This window comes from Bacillus rossius (genome assembly GCF_032445375.1).
Source record: "Bacillus rossius redtenbacheri isolate Brsri chromosome 9 unlocalized genomic scaffold, Brsri_v3 Brsri_v3_scf9_2, whole genome shotgun sequence".
Classification (NCBI taxonomy): domain Eukaryota; kingdom Metazoa; phylum Arthropoda; class Insecta; order Phasmatodea; family Bacillidae; genus Bacillus; species Bacillus rossius.
In genome coordinates, this window is record NW_026962013.1 from 14252743 (window position 1) to 14270023 (window position 17281).

General features: G+C 36.7%; 1 protein-coding gene across 2 annotated transcripts; it reads right to left on the reverse strand.

The window, feature by feature from the left end:
• Positions 1 to 8226: 8226 nt before the first annotated feature.
• Positions 8227 to 16256, reverse strand: LOC134543084 (uncharacterized). Of its 2 annotated transcripts, none has more exons than XM_063387858.1 (2): positions 15964 to 16256; positions 8227 to 13856 (listed from the first exon to the last, which is right to left on the reverse strand). In XM_063387858.1, the coding sequence occupies exon 2, from the start codon at positions 13829 to 13831 to the stop codon at positions 11879 to 11881; it is 1953 nt and encodes a 650-aa protein (XP_063243928.1). In that variant the 5' UTR covers positions 13832 to 13856; positions 15964 to 16256; the 3' UTR covers positions 8227 to 11878. The 2 variants fall into 2 exon arrangements, with proteins under 2 accessions (XP_063243928.1, XP_063243927.1); XM_063387857.1 differs by having other exon boundaries at positions 14156 to 16256.
• Positions 16257 to 17281: the final 1025 nt, after the last annotated feature.

Below are 17281 nucleotides of genomic sequence, written 5' to 3' on the forward strand. Positions count from 1 at the left end.
TCCTATAGTAAAAACGACTTTCATAGGCTTCACATTCACAAAAGCCACCCTTAACCCGCCAGTGCACGGGTTAAAAAAAGTTACATAATTGAACGGGTTGGGTCTCTCAGACCCATAAATAAATATGCTGAAAAAAAGTTATTATTTTGACTATGTCTTTTAATATTTGTTATAGTAATTGCGATATAATTGACGTACAATATACACAATCATACAATTTTAAAAAATGGAGTACAAATTTTCAGATATTTTTTTTGTAAAAGACTACATTATTTTGCAGAATATTTCACTAAAGCATAAAAAAAAGAAATGTTCAATTACAATTGACTTGAAACTTCTGTCACACCTTTATGGGAGAAGCAATAACTAACTAAACTTCACACAGGATCATTACAGTCATTACATAAACACATTTTACACTAAAAAGATATGTAAATTTTTATGAACTGGCGACATGAGTAGTGAGATTTCCTGTCTTTACAGTTCACAGCTCGTCCCATTTATGAAATTTATTCGATTCAATATTCCTCCATCCAACCTGTATAATACCTTTGCAGCAATACAAAATGTTTGAAAAAATTTATATATATATATATATATATATATATATATATATATATATATATATATATATATATATATATATATCACACACACACTAATACACACAATTTTCTCGCGCTCTTGTTTGCTCGATTCCTAGCCATTATTTTACAAATCACTGTAATATTGCACACAAGACCTATTATGGAATAAAAAATACAAATTTACTGTTGATATGAAAGTTTTGCCATGACTTTTCACTTCACATGTCATTTTTACAGTCACTGCACATGATGGCACTGTGCTCTAAACACAGATATTTTCTGCACTTGCAACACGAGTAGCGAGTTTTCCTGTCTTTACAGTAAGCACATCGTCCTCTTTTGTTTCCATCACTTGTTTGCTCTTCTTCTTCTGGCAACCCAGATATTCTTTTTGCAGCACTGCGAATGCTTTTAGGAAGAAATTTACACATGGCTCTCTCTTTGATGTGCTCCTCCGTAAGGTTGAACATCAGTTTTCTCAGAAAAGTTCTTCTATTTTTTCCATCTTGGGAAGTGGGATCATTTGCTCGATAAACCAAATAAGCATTGACACCTGCAATATTGAGCATTGCGTAGAAAATTACCATTGTCCATCTTCTAGTGTTTCGAGCAACATTATAGAACGCAATCCTCTCATCGACACAATCCACACCACCTTTGGTTGAATTATAAAATGTGATGATCTCTGGCTTTTTTGTTCTCCTGTGCTCTCGTCAATTTTATCATCGGCATGCATAGACGACAACAACAATACAGTTTTTCCTCGTTTTGGAACATAAGAAACGAGAGTCATGTTTTCTTGAAAGCCGAATACACTGCTGTGAGGTTCCCGTTTTGCAGCTGTAATAAAGTGTGGTGGCAGCTCCTTCTTATTTTTTCTGACAGTTCCAACAATAGTTATGTTGTGTTCATTCTTCATTTTTGCAACAATATTGTACGATGTGAACCAGTTATCTATCGTCAAATTACGCCCACTTCCAGAAACAGGTAAGCACATTCTTTCAACAATATCACTCGGTTTAAAGATCACATCTTGATATGGCCCTGCAGGTTGCTTACCACAATATATTTCAAGATTGTATGTATAATACATTTTAGCATCAACCAGTGCAAAAACTTTTATACCATATTTCCCTGGTTTCGACAGAATATACATTCTAAAACCACACCGTCCTCTGAAAGAAAGAAGCATTTCATCCAATGTCATAAACTCACCCATGGAATAGTATTTTTTACAGTTTCCATTGAATGATTCAAAAATTTCCCTCACTGCTGCCAGTTTGTCACTCTCTCTCTCCTCTGCTGCCTGGTTTCGATATCATCAAAGCGAATACATTTCAGAAGAAATCAGAAGCGTCTGAAAGCCATGGTTGCTTGAAACCGCTCCGTTCCTAAACCATCAGTAGACCAAAAGTCTTGGATATTCATTCTTCCACCATGCAGGAAACCCATTCCGTAGAGTAGTCCAAGGAGAGATTTTATTTCTGTCAGTGATGTTGGTTTACAGTCACTAGGATCTTTATAACCAGAAGAAATTTTTAAAATGTATTTGTTTGTGAACACAACAATTTTTTCAATCATATTGTTGTCAAAAAACAAACTCCAGCATCCACTGACACTTTTTTCTTTTTTTCCTAGCCCTGTAACACCTGGAAGCTTTTTTACAATATTGTGACTTCTAGTACGAACACTTTGCATTGGTCTACTTTTTCCCCACTTTATCTTCCTGTCTTTCCCTAAAAAGTAATTGTTCTCAGTGTTATTTGATTGTATTTTTCCTTCATCTGAATCATTTTCTGAAGAACTATTATGGTCGCTGCTAACTGCATAATCTTGATCGGCATCAGTGTCTGTACAGTCAGAAATATCATCATCAGACAACGTTTCTTCTAGAAGTGCCATAACTTGTTCCACATCGCATGGATTACTCAAATTGTACAACTGTTTCCTACGGGACCTAGAAGAGAAAATCATCATCATATATAGACTAAACCTATACTTATTTTAATACACATGTATTTAATTTCAAATCCTGTGTAGAGAAGCAAGAAAAATAAAAAACAGTCAAAGCATACATTAAAAAAAACTTACATAATCGTACGGGTTGGGTCCCACAGACCCACCAGTCGATAAAATGCACAGTACTTCGGAAACTATAACTGCCACTCTGCTGCAAGTCCACAGAGATACTAAACAGGTTTGGATAGGAAGCTATCAGGTTGCACAAGTAAACAGCTTCTGCCATCTCTTGGCGATTCGAAGAATTACATGCTGCTGGATCTCACAGACCCAACCCGTGCACTGGCGGGTTAATCATGAAAACCAATAGTAAACTTTCTTACTTGGTAAATATGTACAGTCACGGTAGATACCAAAAAAAATGCTAAAAATCCGAAAACACTTTTATTCTGTGCTCTTTCACTTCCTCTTTTCAAATCAACCGGCGGAGATAAGAAATTCCAACTACTTTCGGAGATATCAAATTTTTTTAATTTAGCAATACAACGCCCGTTTAACCCTTCGAACGTCGCCATTTTTTATTTTGACGTGTGTTAGTGAATGCGTAATAAATAAAATGGTCGATTAGGTCAGGTCAGTTACATTATAAATACTTTCAAACTAAGCGGACATTAAAAATAATGTGAATTTAATTTAATGGTTCTTTAGTTTTAAATTATTTATAATGTAACTGACCTGACCTAACAAAACCCGGACAAATGATGAACATTAAAAACTCACGTAATTTTTTTTTACTTATTACTTGCGCAACAATATCCAAATAAAAAAATAATACTTTAAAATTAGAAACGTTAAAAACTCACCTAAGTTGGAGGCGGGTACATTTCCTTTGCCACTATAAGGAAATGATGTAGTCGTTCACGGCAGAAGTTGACCGATTAATTAAACATTGTATTGAACAATAAATGAATAAATAATCACGTATTGGTTCATTTGAATACTGACCAATCACGGAATAAATAATCACCTATTGGTTAATTTTAATACTGGCCAATCACGGAAAAGTCACGTGACAAAATTGTCCAATAAGAAACATGATACTCGTAAACAAGAAACCTTATTATCTATGACAAGAAACAATGGTGATCGCCGCATACTATGCAGGTATTGTGATGAAAATTAAAAAATTCGATATCTCCTAAAGTATTTGGAATTTCTTACCTCCGCCGGTTGATTTGAAAAGAGGAAGTGAAAGAGCACAGAATAAAAGTATTTTCAGATTTTTATCATTTTTTTTGGCATCTACCGCGACTCTACATACGATGAAATTTAAAAATTTGATATCTCCTAAAGTATTTGGAATTTCTTACCTCCGCCGGTTGATTTGAAAAGAGGAAGTGAAAGAGCACAGAATAAAAGTATTTTCAGATTTTTATCATTTTTTTTTGGCATCTACCGCGACTCTACATACGATGAAATTTAAAAATTCGATATCTCCTAAAGTATTTGGAATTTCTTACCTCCACCGGTTGATTTGAAAAGAGGAAGTGAAAGGGCACAGAATAAAAGTATTTTCAGATTTTTAGCATTTTTTTTTGGCATCTACCGCGACTGTACATATTTACCTCTTACTTTACTGTAACAATTGTTTTATCGTGACAGTCCAATGTGACTTGAGTTCTATAAACAATATCAACTATTTATTTATATTTCCCCTGATATTCAACCAGTAAACCAAAATTTATACATTTTTTAAAACTACTGGTCATAAAAATACTATACTTGGCTCTATGCTACAAACGTACCACTGGCTCGCTGTAGGAAAGGTTTTGATGGAGATTAAAAACTTACTAAAACTATCTTCTACTGCGCAGCTTAGGTTCCCATCTTCCTTCTTTGCGACAGAGAGGCGAGTGACGGAAACTCTCTGTCGCAAAGAAGGGGAGGGGGGAACCTAAGCTGCGCAGTAGAAGATAGTTTTAGTAAGTTTTTAATCTCCATCAAAACCTTTCCTACAGCGAGCTAGTAGTAAGCCTGTTATTACCTTTAACTCGCATACATTAAAACAAAATCCATTCCAAGCTCTCGTCCACTTGTGTCTGACATCCAAAGAAATAAAAACCGAAACAAAAAAACATTTAGACAATAATTTCTTACAAGAACTAATATCATACGTTTAAAATGGTTTTCCAACTTAATGTTCGTGGAAACCAAATGGCATTCACATGAAAGTTATTTTAATAATCACTATTTGAAATGTGCGTGAACACAATTTAACACACACTGTGCTGAAGTTCGCTCTATCCGCTGGCTCTATCCGGCCGCCCGGGTGCGTCATACTACAGCGCGCTTGGAACAACAACGGCCTAAGTCATTTCACACAAGTACAGACATTTACATCAACATGACTATATTAATTCAATAAAATATGAGATAATTGCTATATATAAACCTTCCTACATGTGTATACTATCAATTAAAATTATAATTGAAGGTAAAAATGCCATAAAAGACGCACCAGGGCCTCTGAGGGCCTCCAAAGTGTGGTTTATAAGGGTTATGCTATAAACATGATTTTGTTTCACCACTTTTGGCCATCCATACCGATAGAACTTACATATAGGGACCTTCCTACAAGTATATAGAATAAATAAAAATTATTACATGTGAGCAAACCATCGTAGCGGTTGCACCAGGGCCTCTGAGGGCCTCCAAAGTGTGGTTTTTAAGGCTTTTGCTAAAAACATGATTTTATTTCACCACTTTTGGCCATCCATACCGATAGAGCTGACATATAGGGTCCTTCCTACAAGTATATAGAATAAATAAAAATTATTACATGTGAGCAAACCATCGTAGCGGTTGCACCAGGGCCTCTGAGGGCCTCCAAAGTGTGGTTTTTAAGGCTTTTGCTATAAACATGATTTTTTTTCACCACTTTTGGCCATCCATACCGATAGAGCTGACATATAGGGACCTTCCTACAAGTATATAGAATAAACAAAAAATAATACATGTGAGCAAACCATCGTAGCGGTTGCACCAGGGCCTCTGAGGGCCTCCAAAGTGTGGTTTAAAAAAGGTTATGCTATAAACATGATTTTGTTTCACCACTTTTGGCCATCCATACCGATAGAGCTGACATATAGGGACCTTCCAACAAGTATATAGAATAAATAAAAAATATTACATAAGAGCAAACCATCGTAGCGGTTGCACCAGGGCCTCTGAGGGCCTCCAAAGTGTGGTTTATAAGGGTTATGCTATAAACATGATTTTTTTTCACCACTTTTGGCCATCCATACCGATAGAGCTGACATATAGGGACCTTCCTACAAGTATATCGAATAAATAAAAATTATTACATGTGAGCAAACCATCGTAGCGGTTGCACCAAGGCCTCTGAGGGCCTCCAAAGTGTGGTTTATAAGGGTTATGCTATAAACATGATTTTTTTTCACCACTTTTGGCCATCCATACCGATAGAGCTGACATAAAGGGACCTTCCTACAAGTATATAGAATAAATATAAATTGTTTTATGTGAGCAAACCATCGTAGCGGTTGCACCAAGGCCTCTGAGGGCCTCCAAAGTGTGGTTTATAAGGGTTATGCTATAAACATGATTTTTTTTCACCACTTTTGGCCGTCCATACCGATAGAGCTTACATATAGGGACCTTCCTAAAAGTATATAGAATAAATAAAAATTATTACATGTGAGCAAACCATCGTAGCGGTTGCACCAGGGTCTCTGAGGGCCTCCAAAGTGTGGTTTTTAAGGCTTTTGCTATAAACATGATTTTTTTTCACCACTTTTGGCCATCCATACCGATAGAACTGACATATAGGGACCTTCCTACAAGTATATAGAATAAATAAAAATTATTACATGTGAGCAAACCAACGTAGCGGTTGCACCAGGGCCTCTGAGGGCCTCCAAAGTGTGGTTTTTAAGGCTTTTGCTATAAACATGATTTTTTTTCACCACTTTTGGCCATCCATACCGATAGAGCTGACATACAGGGACCTTCCTACAAGTATATAGAATAAATAAAAATTGTTACATGTGAGCAAACCATCGTAGCGGTTGCACCAAGGCCTCTGTGGGCCTCCAAAGTGTGGTTTTTAAGGCTTTTGCTATAAACATGATTTTGTTTCACCACTTTTGGCCATCCATACCGATAGAGCTCACAAATAGGGACCTTCCTACAAGTAAATAGAATATATAAAAATTATTACATGTGAGCAAACCATCGTAGCGGTTGCACCAGGGCCTCTGAGGGCCTCCAAAGTGTGGTTTTTAAGGCTTTTGCTATAAACATGATTTTTTTTCACCACTTTTGGCCATCCATACCGATAGAGCTTACATATAGGGACCTTCGTACAAGTATATAGAATAAATAAAAATTATTACATGTGAGCAAACCATCGTAGCGGTTGCACCAGGGCCTCTGAGGGCCTCCAAAGTGTGGTTTTTAAGGCTTATGCTATAAACATGATTTATTTTCACCACTTTTGGCCATCCATACCGATAGAGCTGACATATAGGGACCTTCCTACAAGTATATAGAATAAATATAAATTATTACATGTGAGCAAACCATCGTAGCGGTTGCACCAAGGCCTTGAGGGCCTCCAAAGTGTGGTTTATAACGGTTATGCTATATACATGATTTTTTTTCACCACTTTTGGCCGTCCATACCGATAGAGCTTACATATAGGGACCTTCCTACAAGTATATAGAATAAATAAAAATTATTACATGTGAGCAAACCATCGTAGCGGTTGCACCAGGGCCTCTGAGGGCCTCCAAAGTGTGGTTTTTAAGGCTTTTGCTATAAACATGATTTTTTTTCACCACTTTTGGCCATCCATACCGATAGAGCTGACATATAGGGACCTTCCTTCAAGTATATAGAATAAATAAAAATTATTAGATGTGAGCAAACCATCGTAGCGGTTGCACCAGGGCCTCTGAGGGCCTCCAAAGTGTGGTTTTTAAGGCTTTTGCTATAAACATGATTTTTTTTCACCACTTTTGGCCATCCATACCGATAGAGCTGACATATAGGGACCTTCCTTCAAGTATATAGAATAAATAAAAATTATTAGATGTGAGCAAACCATCGTAGCGGTTGCACCAGGGCCTCTGAGGGCCTCCAAAGTGTGGTTTATAAGGGTTATGCTATAAACATGTTTTTTTTTCACCACTTTTGGCCATCCATACCGATAGAGCTGACATATAGGGACCTTCCTAAAAGTATATAGAATAAATAAAAAATAATACATGTGAGCAAACCATCGTAGCGGTTGCACCAGGGCCTCTGAGGGCCTCCAAAGTGTGGTTTAAAAACGGTTATGCTATAAACATGATTTTTTTCACCACTTTTGGCCATCCATACCGATAGAGCTGACATATAGGGACCTTCCTACAAGTATATAGAATAAATAAAAATTATTACATGTGAGCAAACCATCGTAGCGGTTGCACCAGGGCCTCTGAGGGCCTCCAAAGTGTGGTTTTTAAGGCTTTTGCTATAAACATGATTTTGTTTCACCACTTTTGGCCATCCATACCGATAGAGCTGACATATAGCGACCTTCCTACAAGTATATAGAATAAATAAAAATTATTACATGTGAGCAAACCATCGTAGCGGTTGCACCAGGGCCTCTGAGGGCCTCCAAAGTGTGGTTTTTAAGGCTTTTGCTATAAACATTATTTTTTTTCACCACTTTTGGCCATCCATACCGATAGAGCTGACATATAGGGACCTTCCTACAAGTATATAGAATAAATAAAAATTATTACATGTGAGCAAACCATCGTAGCGGTTGCACCAAGGCCTCTGAGGGCCTCCAAAGTGTGGTTTATAAGGGTATCTTTCACAAACATTAATTTATTTTACCCTCTTTGGCCATTCATACCAATATAGCTGGTATATAGAATTCTTCCTGCATGTATATAGTATTAATAAACACCCCTCTCCTCCTTTGCATGTGTATAGTTAACCTGCGTACGGAGACAATAGCAATATTTTAAGTCCTGCTCAGTTTTGAAAAGTATATAAGTATTTAAGGACACGCTAGGTAGCCTATATAAAGATTGTTTCATGTCATACTGATGCATCTTTTTTTAAATGAAAAACATGCTACAAGTTATTACATATATAAGTGTGCGAATAATATTATATATATTTTAATACAACAATAAATAAATGTACTAATCTATGAAAATTGTTACATATGTTTCTAAGTTACGAACTGATACTTTTCTTGAAAATTTATAAATCCTTTTGTCTATGTATTTCTTTAGACTATCAATTTTTTGAATCTGTTAAGTATACATTGTAAATGACTTGTTTCATAGTATTCCGATATCAACCCAAATCAATGCTGAAATGAAAGTGTGCATAAGTAGTATAAATACATGTATAAATCTATAAATAGTTCAGTAAGCAGATCGATTACATTGAGTGTTAGTGGTATTCAGGTTGGGAGATATTAAAAGAAGCATATTGTTACGAGTTCGTGAGCAGAAACAGGGTTCGTTAAGGATAGCTCAATTAGGTCAATTATGGTTTTCTTTATTCACTGCTATTTACAAACTAACAAAATGTACACTCATGATATCTGTCCACAAGTCACTAATTGTTCCTCAAGTTCACAGCTCACACTCTTCACTGGAGCAAGGCTCAACAGTGGTTCACCTCTTACCTCGCACCTGACCACTCGCACAGACTCACACGCCACTCAGTCGCACACTATGGTCCCGTCACTTTCTTTGCTCGGAAATCGCCACCCGCTCACAAGTAGACTGTCACACTCGTCAATCGGGTCTTCGCTCCCACTCAGACTCACTCACCACTCCCAGCCCACAATGGGAGTTACTCACCTTGCTCTGGGTTCCACTCCTCGACCCACACTCAGACTCACTCTGACTCATTCTGACGTCGGCCTCACCTCCTTATAAAGCCCTCGGCTTCCCGTCCAGAACAATCGGGCAAGTCTCTGAGATATCGCGCGACCTTTGCTGTCGAAGTGCCGAGAAACGCATCGTGAGTCCTGTCGAGGGATGCAGTGGTTGCTCAAAGAACTTCGATAAACACACCAGTATTTTTTTTCCCAAAACGCTCCGATAAGTATGCCAGAATGCTTTTAAGCTGCATTACAGCGGCTTGTGGTAACACAATTCGCGGCAGGTTGTTGCGCCGCCAAAGAGTAATATATCGCGCGAGGCAGACATGAGATTGTGTGCATTGCCAAAGGGTAGGATGTCGCAGGAGAGGATGACAGGGAAGAGGGGAAGGAACAGACGGGCCGAAATGACGCAGGAACGCCCATAACAGCAGCCCATCGCGATCGTAGCAATATATAGGCTTACTTACATCTGTTATTGAAACCTGCTGCTAATAAGTAATAAATTTTGATTTCTAAATTTTGTTGTTTTCAGAAATGTAACAAAAAAAAATTCAGAATTTTTTTGCAATTATGAAAAATTAGTATTATTGATCAATTTTTAGTAAGAATTGTTGTCAATAATTCAACCCCTAACAAAAAGCACAATATCTAGCACGTATTTTTAAAAATTTGTCATGTTTTCAGCTAGACTCATTGCAATAAGGCTAGCAACATGTTAACTAGACAGCATGATTACATTGAGCTAGTTAAATCGAGACGAATGAATTCCCGCATGAATGTCTAGCAAACACATTGAATAGAATCGCTTACACTGGCCCGAATGTTTACATTCGATTTAGTTGATGCTATGTGAATATTCATGTTGCAAAACCAATTTTTTTATTTTCATAATCTTTAGTGATAACGTATTTACCCGATAGGTTAGACTCCGCAGTCCTGTTTTACTTCAGTAATGCTAAACGTTTACATGTTGATTGTATTACAATCGCAGGGGCGGACCCAGGGATGAAACCGGAGGGGAAGGAACCGGTCTTGAGTCTTGGGGGGGTGGGGGGTTGTGTCCTTAAGCTGATTTCAGTGCAAGGCTTTTTTTTAACTACAGTAAGGTATTCTAAGAGTCATGACACAAAATATCTTTCCAGTATATCCTTTTAATTGTTTTTGTTGTGATATGGATAATATTGTTTCCGCAAGGTTCCGCTATTGGGGCGGGGGGAGGGGGACAATTTCCCCCCTTCCCCTCTTCAAACGGCCCCCGTATAATGTACTTCGCTCACCCGATGGTGTAATTATTTAATTGTTTCTAGTTATGCCAAACAGCCATCACATTAACGATGGCTTAATCAAACAAAACATAGAAAGGTATAGTTTTTTTTAAGAATTAGCTGTTAATACATAGGTGCCTAGTGCTTACATTAGGGTCTCTATTCAATACGGTATCTCATCGGATGTACGAATTATGACTTTTTTTTCGAGAATGTAATATAATGTTTACATTTTCGAAGTCAGTGATCGCAAATGCGTCCAAGATCATGTAACGAGGATCGCGGTTGTGATACCAAACATCTCGTCTTAACATCAATTGTCTATACAGTGAAGTGGTAACAAATTGTTACGGCTTCGAGACCACAGGTATAGTCATGCGGCTGAACAGTAAAGTGTGCACCCTAACTGCAGTATTCCAAATGAACTATCAAAGAGCTAGCTAAGATATAGCTGATAATTAATATTATGTAGGTCTGAGTTAAATTATTGGCGGTATGATAAGAGAAGCTACAAGCTTCGATTAAAATAAGTAATTTAATTATGAAACATATAGGTAAATATCATTGGCATATAACGTTATATGAATAATCGTACAACAAACACCAAACTGGGGCTGAAAATAGCTAATTCACTATATACAGTCAAGTCCCCATACTTGGGACAGTTTTGAACTTTGAACTCAAATAAACATAATAAATTAAGCTTTAAAGCACAAATAGTGCATGACTTGTTTCTGAAGGACTTTAGTACTTTTTGAATAATTAAATGTTTTTTCGAAAAAGCTTTCCCTCTCCTCCCCACCAGTGAAAAACAGTGTTGTCCCAAGTAAGGAACCACTACCCCTAACTTGGGACATCATGTGTTTCACACAGTGTACCATGCTAAGAAGCCTGTAATTTAACATAGGACAACATAATTTTGTTTAAAAAAGAATGGCTTACAAAGTAGGCTATAAAGTAATGGTTGGAGATACATCTAGACACCCAACATGACTATTCACTAAACAACAATTATTTGATAATAAATATAGCCTAGTATTAATATTTCAATAGCTTTGCTTACATATAAACAAAACAGTTATGTAACATTTCAGTCTTTTTTTCCAGTCTTTTTGATAGGAGGAACTCTGCATCAAAATGCATTTCAAAAAAGAAACTTGAATCGTCCTCTATTTTCGCTCTGGGGTGTGATCACCTTTTTAATCCTGTGAATAGGAACACCATCTTCGATATCCTCTACAGTTGGGAAAACAAACACGTCTTTTGATCCTAAATAGTTTCTCATATAGCTTACTTTGTATCTTGAATTTTTCTTGTCTACAATTTTGCCAATGAACACTTTCTTACATTCATATTTTTTCCCTTTGTCATAAGTAACTTCAACAACAACAAAATCATTTTCTTTCATGGAGGTCGCTGCTTGTTGTCCACAAATATCAACAGTTTCTATTGGTTCAACATCTTCATAAACCATTTTCTGCTCACTTAATGTTTCCCTCTCTAGCATTTCTTGAATGTCATCATCAAACAGTGTCGAGAAATCTTCACCGAATGACGAGTTACTATCATGTAGAGAAATTTCGCAATCACTGTCTTCAGAAGTGTCACTTTTCTGCTTCATTTTCATTTTCTTAACTGATTGTTTTAAAATATTTTGACACAAACCTCTCTTTTTCTTCACTTTGGACTTTTCCTTCTCACCCGTGTTTATCTGCTGCTTTGTGGTTTGTTTACTTTTTGGCTGTGAACGTTTCTGCAATTCATCTAGAACATCTTGTGCAGCCAAGCTTTTCCCCGCATTCACGATTAACTTTTTCTTTCTTTGCTTTACACCTGTTTCTTTTTCACGTGATTGTTGTAAGAATGCCTCAAATGAAGACTTCAATGCTACTGTAGCAGTTACTACATCACTTTCATTTGCAGATGATGTGCTTGGCAAGCTTTCAAGAACCTTCTGCTTGTCCACAGGGAAAATGCCACTCTTCTTAAATCCAGATTTCAAATTTGTGGAAATGTTATCACCAATGGCATCCAAAGTCTTTTTCAAAAGCCTAGGGAACTGATCTTTTCTTACTGACCCCTTGTTTTTCATCTTCCATTCAGTCAACTGCTTCCGCCATGCTGTTTTAAGAGGGCTAAAAAAAGCCAAATCCAAGGGTTGACATATGTGGGTGCTGTTGGGTGGCAGCATAATGAAACGAATGTTGTTGTCAACACATAATTTCAGAATTGTTGCAGAAATATGGCTGGCCAAATTATCACCTATGACAGCTTTTGGCCCATCACCTAACCGTTTGAGGTAAGGTAGAGCAATTGTTAGGAACCAATCCTGAAATATATTGCCCTCGAACCAACCTGATTTGCTCCTATTATATCTTGTGCCAGGGGGTCCACCTTCAGTCCATGTGTCATATAAGTTCTCAGCCTTGTACACCACATAGGGTGGAAGTGCCACACCACTAGCTGAACCGGAAAACATTACAGAAAAAGTTGACTTAGTGAAATCAATTATTCTTTCTGGATGTTTACATTTTCTTCTTACAACCACTTTAGCCTGTCCAGGGTTGTCCTGCATACTCGTCTCATCGTAGTTCAGTATAGCTTCTGCTGGAACATCTGCCAGTGAAACAGACAATTCCTCGAAGTATGCCTGTATAGCTTCAGGAGTAACTGCCGCCCGGGATCTTTTAATGTTAGTACACATTCTATATTTCAATTGCACACACTGCCTGGCCAGAAAACATTTAATCCACTTTTTTCCTGGCAAATTGTTTTTGAAACGAGGTTCGACCATGCCCTTCTTGTCCAGGTATTTTTTGATTATACATCTGATGTCAAAAGCTGTAAGGGGAAATCCCCACTCCCCTGCCAAAGCCAAGTATTCAGCGATCTGCTTTTCTTCTGTTTCACTCAAAACAGGAGGGCGACCATATGGATGTTGCTGTACATTTTTAACTTTGCGTTGTATGGATGATTTAGGGACTCCAAATTTTTGTTCTGCTTTTCTATAACTCATGCCATCATTAACAGCTTTAGCAGCACGTTCAAGAGTGTCTTGGTCAAAATTATGATAAACTTTTTTAACAGCTGTAGCCATATTTCCTCAGTGATCCATACAGAATCTGAAATAAACAAAACATTTTAACTTAACCTCAAAACAAACATTATTTTTTTAGTAACCTAACTTGGGACACTGTCCCAAGTTAAGAACCCATGTACATGTTTCTGTAAATATTTTTACAAGTATAAAATGGATTACATAAACAATATATGCCTTACTAAACTGGCTAAACGACATATCAGACATAATGAATTGCTATACAACATGTGTCAGAAATTACAATGATAGCTTGTGAAACCAAAGTTATTCAGGCAAGAAAAAAGTAGTTTTTATAACCAAGTAAAAAACAATTTAACTTACCTCTAAGAGTGTACCAAATCTTTATATACACACACCATGTGATAGCTACACATCCCCACTACAAAGTAAACATTTCTGTTACAGACTGACAGAGTGCTATCAGGTATGCCAATATGAAAAATCAATCATCCCAAATTGTCCCAAATTAGGGATATGTCCCAAGTATGGGCACTTGACTGTACTACTTTAATTCGCAGTTTTGTGAGAACACCTAGATTTGCAGTTTAACTAAAGCTGTAAATAATATGATCTTTATCTTTTCATGAACAAGTTAGCCATGTCTATCAGCGAAACTTATTTGCATGCTTGTAATGACACTCAATGGTTACCTGTATTATTTTGGAGACGTGCTACAAAAACTTCTGTCCCTTGCGTACCTACATGTAAAAATTGCGCATAACCGATGTCGAACCATCTCAGTGATATTGTGTTTACACAAATCATCACTTGACATATAAATTAAAGTTGAAATATTCTCCTATTTTATTGTTTGAGTTTGCGTCGTTCAATTAGGTACGTTTTACTCATCAGAATATAGGCTAGATTACAAAACTTTATGAATCAAATTTTTAATTTGTGTAAGACCACTGTAGCATCGTTAAAATGCACATTATTGAAACTACCTAAGTACGAACTAGCTATTCCTTACACTTCATCATGTAAAGGTAAGTGCTTCCTAGGACGCAGGTGCGCTGGTAGCTTGTTTGTCGCAAAATTCCAAGAAACAAGCGAGGCAGAATGCAAATACTTGTTAAAAACAGAATGTATGCGTACCACAGGGCTGTCCAAAATTTATGCGGGATTGACATTATGTTAGCTTACTGCAGATCAAAAGAGAAAAAATAAAACTTATGTAATTGCTTGTAAGTTAGTTGCAATGAGTTTATAAATTTTCTAAATTTTTAATTTTTTCTATTATCAAAATATGTACCCAGTAAATGTTAACTGAATAACGAGAAAAGTATCATAATCCTCAACTGCGCTAATTGAAGTAAATAATTAAATGCCACTATTTTGTTCGCAACGAGTTCATTAGCTGCAATAGCGAAAGTGATAGCTTGACCGAAACTGAACGTTGGCATTATTATGTATCACGCATGATCTTGAACACACGAAAGTAATCACAAGTAGTAATAAAATGTCTTGCTAGACAGATATCCTCATTTGTGACTTGCGGGTGCAAACCTATATATCTCTTATATAGGGCAATATCGACCGATTTGGGTCACAAAATACAAAACAATCAATTACCAACATAAAAAATAAAAATAACAAAATTAAATTTATTTGATGAAAGTATGATTAGCTTGCTACAATTTACAACTACGTAACGAATTTTGTTACAAATAGTTTGCAAGTAAACAAAGTTATGTATCACGCACAGCAAGAGGGCGTGTTTGCTAAATGTCGGGCGAATAGTGCGAATCGGATCTGCAACAAATGCTGCCTACCAAAAAATTACTAAACTATATTTAAACAAATAAATAGACAAAAAAAATTTGATTTTTAAAATAATATACTCATATGAGCATTCAATAATAAACTGACAGACGTTCCAGTTAGCAGATAATATTATATGGTGTTGACACTTTCAACGTACAAATGCATGAAGAATCTGAGGATAAAAAGAAAGTATTTCCATTCGAAAACAAATTATCATCTGCGCAGCGTTAAATTGCTAGCACTACTATACATGCAAGACTGGTTACAGTAAAGAAACATGTTCATAAATAGGTAAGGTATATAAGATTTCTACTTTAACTTTGACAGTGTATGTCAATCATATTACGAAAACGTGTGACTCTCACTTCAGTTATGATGCGAAATTCGTGACACAATGCTTATCCTTCAAAACACTGTTGCTGGTCTCCTTTAGCAAGACTTGTCACTAATTTTAATTAGTTGAGGTCCTTTTCCAGCAAGTGACAATATTAATTTACCTCAACTTGGTTGAAGCCATCTTACTGATAGAAATAAAGAGTTTCTTGTTTACGCCGACTAATGTAGGTTGTCTTCCTAGAAATTCAGCTTGGTATTGCCATTTTTCATTTAAAAATAAAAGTTGCAAATTATTTATTTCAACGAACAATAAGGAAACTGCCCTTACCTCTTGACTTCGCAAATCAATCAAAAAAATTTTTTGTTAATGCTTATTCAGCTTGATCTGTTACAGTTGTATGACACACACACACACACACAGATATATATATATATATATATATATATATATATATATATATATATATATATATATATATCAGGGGCGCAACAACAGCTGGGGGAAAGGGTATTTTGCCCCCCCCCCCCCCCTCCTTTAAAAACCCAAACAAAACCATGAAGTGGGGGCAAACGGGGGCAAAAAAAATGCTGTGTAATCAATTTTTACATAGTAAAACTGCTTGAATAGCACCATTTTAAACCCTAAAATAAAACTTTCCCGGGATGAGGGGCCCCGAACCTCCCGCTTAATAGGGGGGATCGATGATTCTTTATAAAAAGGTATATAACCTCAAAAAACACACTTTGTAGGCCCTCAGAGGCCCTGGTGCAACCACTACGATAATTTGTTCACATGTAATAATTTATATTTATTCTATATGCTTGTAGGAAGGGCCCTGAATGTCAGCTCTATCGGTATGGATGGCCAAAAGCGGTGAAAGAAAATCATGTTTGTAGCATAACCCATATAAACCACTCTTTGAAGGCCCTCAGAGGCCCTGGTGCAACCGCTACGATGGTTTGCTCACATGTAATAATTTTTATTTATTCTATATACTTGTAGGAAGGTCCCTATATGTAAGCTCTATCGGTATGGATGGCCAAAAGTGGTGAAAAAAAATCATGTTTATAGCAAAAGCCTTAAAAACCACACTTTGGAGGACCTCAGAGGCCCTGGTGCAACCGCTACGATGGTTTGCTCACATGTAATAATTTTTATTTATTCTATATACTTGTAGAAAGGTCCCTATATGTCAGCTCTATCGGTATGGATGGCCAAAAGTGGTGAAAAAAAATCATGTTTATAGCAAAAGCCTTAAAAACCACACTTTGGAGGCCCTCAGAGGCCCTGGTGCAACCGCTACGATGGTTTGCTCACATGTAATAATTTTTATTTATTCTATATAC

What these genes read in the sequence shown, in the direction of transcription:
- LOC134543084 (XM_063387858.1), bottom strand. Translation starts at nt 13,831, where the DNA reads ATGGCTACAGCTGTTAAAAAAGTTTATCATAATTTTGACCAAGACACT.